Source organism: Echinops telfairi, unplaced genomic scaffold (assembly GCF_000313985.2).
Source record: "Echinops telfairi isolate 266 unplaced genomic scaffold, ASM31398v2 ScPeMD7_7421;HRSCAF=8459, whole genome shotgun sequence".
NCBI lineage: Eukaryota > Metazoa > Chordata > Mammalia > Afrosoricida > Tenrecidae > Echinops > Echinops telfairi.
In genome coordinates, this window is record NW_022111321.1 from 19,353,462 (window position 1) to 19,362,676 (window position 9,215).

A 9,215-nucleotide genomic window follows, 5' to 3' on the forward strand; every position below is an offset into this window, starting at 1 on the left:
GAGGAGTAGAAGGGTGGGGAGCGATGGGCAAATAATGACAGGGACAGGGGAGAGCAAAGGATTTAAAATTGATGGTGAGGAGGGTGTAGCATTCCTGGTCATGTTTGATCAATGAAATGTATCCGAGAGGAATTCCTGAGAGGTGAATGTTGGGTAAAGAATTACTGAGAGGTGAATGATGGGTAAACCTGATAGTGGGGCAGGAGGAAAGAAAAAAAGAAAAAGAGGAGAGAATAAGAAAGTAAAAATTATATATAGGTATAAATATAAATGTGTATATATGTAAATAGATAAAGGTAGGTGTATCTCTCTCTCTATGTATATAATATGTTTGTAAATACAATAAGGAAGCAGATGGACTTGGGGCTTCTCCTTAAATCTAACCTCAGTACAAGAATAATGTGGCACTGTATGATACTCACCTTCCCAACACTACTGCTAAAGACAAAATGGGTGCATAATCAAATGTGGTGAAGAAAGCTGATGGTGCCCGGCTGTTACAAGAGTAATGTCTGGGATCTCAAAGGCTTGAAGTTAAACAAGTGGCCTTTTAGCTGGGAAGCAACAAAACCCACATGCAAGATACACACCAGCCTGTGTGATCATGAGGTGTTGATGAGAATAGAAATTCAGAAATTCAAACAAAAAAGCAACGAAATTGACTTGAGGGAGTATAGACAAAGTGGAGACGCCAAACCCACCTGTAAGATCATTGGAAGGCATGGTGTATCCAGAGATTATAACTTTATGGCAGTAGAGAGCCCCATCTTTCTCCCGAGGAGCTGCTGTTGGTTTTAAACTGCCAACCTTGCAGACCAAAGCACAATGCCTAGTCACTATGCCACCAGGGTGCCTTTCAGACCATGCAGTGTTTCCTTCTGTTATGCATCACCTACTCGATGACACCTAACAACGGTTTTGAATCATGTTTCTGCCACTGACCGGCTGTGATCCTAGGCAAGACCCTCGACTGCTCTTTGGCTTCTCATTCATCAAACATAGCTCCTCTTGCAGAGTGCTGTTATTGATTCCATCTACTCTGCCCTAGAGGGTCCCTGTGAGCCAGAATCGACCCCTCAAGATTGGGTTTGACTGTGTCAGCGTACCTGGCACATAGGAGCCACGCAATAAAGGACTGTTTATCGCTGTGACTGGACTGGTCAGAGAGTTGTTTTGTTTGCCTGCTTACTCACTGGCTTTGAATGGTATTGTGAGTACAGGTGGACTTCGTCGTTGCTCTCAGCTGTATTGTGCTGCTCAAATATTGCATGTGTTACAAATTGAAGCTTTGTGGCAACCCTACATCAAACAAGTTGATTTGGTGCCTTTTTCCAATAGCGTGAGCTCTCAGTCACATCTTGATAGCCCTCCCAATATCTCAAACTTTCATTTCTTGTTTCTTTTTAACAGTTTTGTTGGCACTTCATCCACAGGTCAAACAATTCAAGAAGTTTAAACTTTTCATGATGTTATTTACACTTTAATAGACTGTCAAAACCAACGACCAAATCCACTCGTGCCTAGTCTGATGGTCACCCTGTACCACCGAGGGGAATTGCTCCTCAGCAGTGGCTGTGACTACATTTTTATGGAAGCAGACAGCTTCGTCTTTGTCCTGTAGAACAGATGGCGGGTCTGAACTGGCGGTCTTGTGGTTAGCAGTCTGATGCTTCACCTCCAGGACTATTAGGGACTGGCCGACCCACTGCCATTCAATGGATTTTGATTCCAACTCATCTGGGGACCAACTGCCTCATTTGTCTCCTGCTGAGCAGAGTGTGGGTTTGAACCTCAGGCCTGGCGACTTCCAGCCCAAAGCTTATCTGACAGCACCACAAAGGCTCCTTTTTAATAAACAACCCATAGTATAGTGTAAGCGTAACTGTCACGTGCGCTTGAGAACAAGTGTGGCTCGCACGTTACAGTGGTCTGGAATCGATCCGCAGTAAGTCTAGGTCTGCCTGTGATTGAGTGGCCAGATGGAGAAGTTCTGTAAAATCAAGCCTGCTTTTATAGCTTGTAAGATGTCAGTGTACATTTTAGGGTTGTCACAGTACTTTCAAATTCTATTCGTGTCTTTTGGGGCAAAGCTAAAATTAGTTTTTGTTCTTTGTTCTTAGTCATCTGTACTCATTTCCTATTCAAAATTCTGTGGGCTTAATTTTATCCTTACTCCGGACGTGACTTCGTCTTGTTTCAAATCTTGACTCTTAATTTATGGTTTATCATCTTCTACACTTACAAGGAATGTGTTTTCTATAATTGGGCTATCTCTCTCATGGTTGCCTTCTGCGTTTTTTTAATGCTGTGTCATCATTTTCTGTAGTAGCCCCACTGGGTTTGTGGGTTGTTTTTTTAATTTGGGATTTAATACCTACATCCTATCATTCCAAATTTCAGTCACATCAAATAGAATGTACAATTGCTACCACATTCTGTTTCTGAACATTCTTTTTTCTACGTGGACTCCTTAACATTGTCATCCTCTTACCCCACCTCCACTCCTGTACCCCCAAACCCCTTATTCTACTTGCTGCCCCTCTAGGTTCATTGATCCTGGGTTTCCTATACCAAAAAATGGAAAAACATATAACAGCTTCAAGAGGGGGACCTCCATTGACATAGCACCCCTGAGATATACTCTAATACAAGCAATCAAAACCCATACAAAACAAAACAAAAATACAGGAAATTTTAAGTTTGGGTTCTTGGGATTCGGTCCTTCCTGGGGTTTGACTAAAGGCTGAAGGGCTAGCACAAACCTAAAGGGCTTAAAATGTGCAATCGGTGATTGTGTTTAAGGGAAGTGAGTTTTTATTCTGTGTTCACTATATTAGAAAAGTATCTGAAAATAGCATAAAAACTGGGTATAAAGTATCTTCAAATAAAATTAGCAATACTCTGAAGAGGAAAAAATTGGTGTAAATGGAAGAAATATTTTCCAAACTAAATTTGGTTTTTTCTTTAAAATTAAATTCTTTTTGTTTTTAATTTTTAAAATTATAATTTATTCTTTTTTTTTTTTAGTCTCTCAGTCACGGTCCTCATCATCTCCCTGCAATTGTAAAATTAAATTCTAAGACTAACATAGCATGTTCATTAAATCACATTTGTAAATTACAGAAAGAGGATGTAATAACAGTGAGTCGTTTATAAGTTTTCACCTCAGAATAACTTGAAATTTTGAGGTGATTGTTTTTGTTTTTAAAATATTTTTTGAATCAACTTACAAACATCTGTTTTAAGTGGATGCATACAGAGTTTGGGTTTTTCAGTGGGGCGATGCTTTGTTTGGCTTTACTTTTGCATTCAGTATATTCTATGCATTTTCCAGTGTTTTTAAATATCCTTTAAAAATGTTGTTTTTATTGGCTAAATGACATTCAGCATATTCAAATATTATAAGTTATCCAAGTTCCTATTTTTTAAGCAGCTTTTATTGTTATAAACGGGGTCTGTGTATACGTTGGTGAATTTTATTTTTTGAACAAACTCCTAAATGTGATCATGCAAAACTGCCCTCCGGAAAACGCGCCAGATTGTACTCTCACAAGAAATGCGAGAGAGTCCATGTCCTGCTCTGACCACCTCCCCCAGCCTGTCTGTCTATTTGATAGGCAGTGGGCATAACTGAGCTAAGACACTCATTCTGCAGAGCCCGGGAGGCTACATTTCATTCTGCCATGGACTGTCTCTCTCTGTTTTTGATCAAGTTGTTTATCAGTTCCTAAGTCTTAGATGCTTCATCCATAAAATCGTGGTAATAGTACTCACAGTCATATAACATTGTAGTTGCAGGGATTGATTACCTGATGGTGGTCAGGTAAACATCAGGCTACTAACCACAACATCCGTGGTTCGAACCCACAGGCCACTCCCCGGGAGAGAGAAGAGGCTCTCTGTTCTGGTAATGCCTTACAGCCTTGAAAGCACTGTAGAGTGTCACTACGTGTGATGATCAGCTCACTAACCGTGGTTTGGTGGTTTGGGTTGTTAGCGTTGAGAAAGGTGTGCCATCATTATTTAGTATGAGCGTGATTTCCCCTCATTACACAGTCTGTTTTATGTTATTACCCCTCATTATGCAGTATACCTAGCAAGCCAAAGCTAAAGCAGCCTCCGTGGCACAGCGCTTAGGTGCTTATCTGCTGACGAAAAGATCTGAGCCACTTCATGGGAGGAAGACCTGCTTCCCTAAAGATTGGCAGCCTGGGCACCAGCATAGTGCAGTAGTGTTCTCTCCTGTAGAGTCACTGTGAGCTGAAATGAGCTCCAAAGCAGTGATTTGGTGTGATTTTAGAAACCAAACCCTTTGCTATCAAATTGATTCTGACTCGGGCAATGGCATGTGTTAACAGCGTCGACCTGGTCCATAGGATTTTCTCGGCTGTTAGCTGTACGGAACAGGTGACCAGCACCTGCGCTAGCAGTGCCTTACTTACTTGGGTTTGTGCTGCCAGCTGTCGAGTGAGTGGTTAAGCGCCAGCCGTTTGCATCACCCAGGGACCTAGGTTTTAAAACCTGGTAGTGGCTCGTGTACAGTCACGTTATTCGTTGGTGGATAACCATCTGACTGGTTAACTCTTATAGTTACCAGATTAATTTTAAGACCTAGTTCCAACACTCGTTCAGTTGAATCTCGACTTTCAGAATATATAATAACCCAAAAATATTGTCGAATTTTTTTCAGTCAGACATTTTTTCTTGCCTTACTGCAGTTGCTAAAATGAGAGAAGAGTATTGAGTAATAGCAGGCCTTTAGGGCATATTTTTGGTCTTAAGGGGCCCTCCTTCCCATTTGGTATTGCGCTTTTAAACCTGATGGTGGCTACTGGTTGCTGACATTGGTACCACCTACTTATGTGCCATGTTCCTGGAAATATCGACAGGAGTTCAATGTGGGAAATTTGAAAATAGATGGAACGTGTTATAGCAGGATTTCTTTAAGGTGTGAACCTTTTAACTGTTTTATAGATACATCTTCAATGTTCGTACAGCTGAAACAAAGGCAGAATGATTAAGTGGGTTAAAAGCAGTAACTCTTTAGTCTTACTAGATGGGTTTAAACTAATTGACTAAAAATATACTGTTTTTACCTTACTTAACCATTCTTTGTTTCCATTGTGTGAACTTTGATACTTACTCTCTGTTCACCATTGTCTAGAGTTCTATAAATGATACAGCTAGTACCCCCATGAAACAAAACCCTTTATCTAAATAAAATCTTTGCACCGGGGAAGGTCTCCAGGCCCACCTGACTCCAGCATCTTTGCAGAGCACTGAAAAATACTGTCTCCATTATATATATATGTGCACGTTATTAAACAAACTCCTAAATAGCAGTACTACTGAAACTGTACTTTGTAGATGTTAGCAGTTTAAAAACAACATTTTTATTTATCTTAAGGTTTTCCTTAAATGGTTTTTGTGCCTCTAACATAAAACAAGCTTATATGGGGGGGGGGCGGGCTTTGAAAAGTTCATGGGGGGAAATGGAATAGAAAGATAATGGAGTTTTTGCTCAAACTTTTTTACACCCCCGCCCTCTTATATAACAGAATAAAAATGATGCCTGTCCCTGGGGTCTCCTCACCGTTGTTGTGCATGGCTGTAGCCTCTGTGTCCCCTCCTCTCATTGAAGGTCTCTCTCTGTTTTGCTGACCCTCTCCTTGATGAAGCACTTTTCTCTCTCCAGTGATGACTCCCTCCTAACAGTGTAGCCATCCTGATGTCTGTGGAGCATTCTGGCCGTACTCCCTCCAGGGTAGATTTGTTCCTTCTTCGACAGTCCGTGGTAGCGTCTGTGTGTTTTGCCAGCATCATCATTTGAATGTTCCCCTCGTCACGCTCCCTTTTTCATTGTCCAGCTTGCGTGTGCATCGAAGGAGATTGAAAATATCAAAATGTGATACTTAGAATTCAAGGCAGTGACCTTCTGTCCTTAGTATACTGAAATTTCCACCCTGAACTTGCTTCCTTTCCTCCATTTCCCCAAAGTGAGCCCAAGTCAGTACCTTGTTTTGAAATGCCATTTCGACGCAGCTACTTCCCAATGAATATCTCCAATCCTCACCTCTTCTGTACACAGCTGGCTGTCTCTACTTGGATAGCTTGGGTATCTGAGACTACAAGCAACTAAAACAATTGCTCTCCCTCCGAATAGGCCTTCCCTTCAGCTACTCAAACCGAAACTCTCGAACTTTGATTCCTTTCTCACCGTCTGCTTTCAACCCAGCAACAAGAGACTCAGTACATGTTGGAGTTGGATTAACAAGAGTTGTTCAGCATTATATGATCTATTGTTACAAAGTAAAGCCTATTTACTAATGTGTATTGTTAGCTTATTGTGCTGCATTACTTTGTTAAAATTTGGTTTTGATGGATTTTTTTTTTCAACGGCGTTGCATTTGCCTGGTAAACCACTTGGGCTGCTTTCTGTCGTCAATGCCCTAGGACAGTCTGCACAACCCAAGAGTTGTTGAAAGCATCGGGCTGTGCTAGAGCACAGCCATAGAGCCCAGCATTTGTTGGAAGGATTAGAGGGTATTATAAAGTTAACAAAGTGTTTATTTCTTCCATAGTTATTCACACTTGTAGTCTCTATTTCTGTCCATTTTGATGCTTAGTTCTTAATTTATTTGGCATAGAGATTTGATGCGAAATTCTTAATTTATGGCAAAATTTTAAAAAATATTTCTTTCATGTGCTAAGACATTACATTTGTATGTTACTTATTTGTTCAGTTTCCCAACCCCTGAATCACATTTTTAACAAGTTGGGTTGGTTGTTTATTTAGAATCCATTTCCATTTTATTAGCATTTTTTCCTTTTCCTTTTTTTTTCTTAATTGATATCTGCTTTTAATTTCTGTTTTTTTTAATGTCTTTATCCATCTGTATTTTGGTTCATTTTGAGTATTTCTAGCCTTTACATTTAAAATGCTTAATGTCCTTTGTTTCTTATTTTCTATTAAATGTATTAGCACCATAACTTTTTCTTTTGGGGGTATTGTTTGGCCACCTCCCACCGTGTGTAATTTCATTGTCATCCACTTCTAATGTTAAAAAAAAGATTCACAACAGTCCTTTGGAAGAGCGTATTAATTTAGAGATTAGATGGATTTGGGCTTTGAGACTTTTTTTGTTTGTTTTGTGTTGACTCTCCATCTGTTGCAGCCTTCTCGTTCTGGTGTATTGTAGTCAGAGTGTATTTCTGCTCGTTAGTCGCAGGGCCTGGCACAGATGTCTATTTGCATCTCAGTTTTGAGCCAATCAGCCCATCATGGAGTTATTAGGTGAGCACTTGAGATCAGGGTCACTTTTGTTCTTCTCTAAATACCAGGGTACCCTGCCGTTTAGTGCTACCGAAAAGCTTAAAAGCTTCCCTTTATCAAAGAGGTGACAGGTGACAGTGCCAACCTCTACTCCCACTCTTAACCACTATTTATAAAAGGTGACCTACATAAAATACCTGATTTCAGACTCTGACACAATTCTGTCTGCTGCCACAGATTTCCTTCTCTAACTTTTGTTGTGGCTGCTATTGTGACAATTACACAACACCCAGCATATGTCTCTGCTTCTAAACGAGAAAGAAAGAAGGGGGGAGCCCTGGAAAAGTCTACAGATGGAGAAGGAGTAGTGGAATTACAGAACTCACTCCACGATCTTGATCATGCAGAACGGTGGCGGGTCTTGTGATTCCTGCAAATAAGGAAATGAACAGATTTACTCTTTTGAAGAAGGAAAGAAAAAAAAGCTTCAAATCTCTGATTCATTTTACTTGCCATGACATCCTGTACTTCTCATTGTTCTTTCTGGCCTTCTGCTCACAGTGAAAAGAGAGGGTCTCTGATCTCATTTCCTGTGTGTTTTAAAACCTCCCTTTTGGTTGAACACCTCAGCAGAGAACAAGAGGTGGAAAATATTTGAAGTCAGATCCTGATCCCACGAATTAGAAAGGTTTTCTAAGAGAGATTGGACCAAAAGTATAGATCGTACATGCTTAAAGTCTGATCATGTATGCTTAAATCTGATGCTTAAAGTATAGCTCATGTATGCTTGAAGTCCGATCTGGGTAGAAATCCCACCAGGAGCCAATTGAGAGGCTTCCCAGGCAGCCCTGTATGCCGGTTCAGGAGGGGGCTTCGCTGCCGGCCTGGACGGTTAGAGAGCAGCCGCCAACTTGGCAGCTGCAACTCAGCTCTGAGAACACCCCGTGCTGTGGTGGCACCTGAGCAAAGGTGGTGGCAGGTGGAGAAAGCACTTTAGAACTCCTGAGTGCCAACCTACGCCCGAATCCTAATTTGGCAAATGTGCTGCCAGGTGCTGAGTCTTGGGCTAGATCATTCCTTAGAGTAACAGGTAGATAATAAATGTTTATTTCCGACTTTGATTACACATGAATCCTTAACTATTGATGGCCTTTTTTCTAGCAGAGTGCTTGTTTGAAGCAGGGGGAAATGTGAGTGTGTGTATGTGGGGTAGGGGGTCGGGGGGTGGGGTGGGGGGTGGGTGGGTAATACTCTGCTCCTGTATAGCTTTAAAGCCTAGGAAACCCCAGACAGGGTTGCTTTAAATCAGCATTGACTCAATAGCAATGAGTTTTATTTTTTAACAAAACGTAAACAAGACAGGTCAAGATGGACTTCCACCTAATCAAAATCCTGAAATAAGTTTTGTTCAGTCATGGTAGCCCAGCACCGTCCCGTTCTCAAGGTCTCTTGGGAAAGGTGGCTGTTGGCCATGGAGGCAGTTAGCCCCACAAGCCATTTCCCCCTCCGGTTCTTGACTCGCTGCTCCAGGCAGAGAGCCCATTTGTGGGGTCTTCGATGGCTGCTCGGAAGCTTTTAAAACTCCACGTGATGAACTAGGGAGTAGATCAGATACATGGCACCAAAACTATCCCCTGAAGTCTATTAACATCAGAGCAGTGGCATTGTTTACCTTGGGAAAATGATGGCCTTGGGTGTTACGCTCTTTTAAGAATATCTGTATGGGATCAGATGGACCAGAGCCATTGGGACAATGAGATCGGAGCCATAAGGGGCAGTGAGTTCATGCTGTGGGGTCGGAGCAACTCAGGAAAGAAGCGTGAGAAGGGCCGGACAGCTCAGAAACTCCCATCACGGACGTGTACAGGTTGAAACTATTGACGTGCTACAAGTTTTTAATACATATGTTCTCAACAATAAAGTAATGATATTCCAAAGCCAG

General features: G+C 41.4%; 1 protein-coding gene across 1 annotated transcript in view; it reads left to right on the top strand.

Moving 5' to 3' along the window:
- The first annotated feature begins 4,341 nt into the window (after positions 1 to 4,341).
- ZC3H12C (zinc finger CCCH-type containing 12C) overlaps positions 4,342 to 9,215 on the top strand; it is a 63,970-nt gene continuing 59,096 nt past the window's right edge. The window contains exon 1 of the mRNA XM_045297740.1: positions 4,342 to 4,467. Within this exon, the coding sequence (XP_045153675.1) occupies positions 4,342 to 4,467 (126 nt within the window). The remainder of the gene's footprint in view (positions 4,468 to 9,215) is intronic.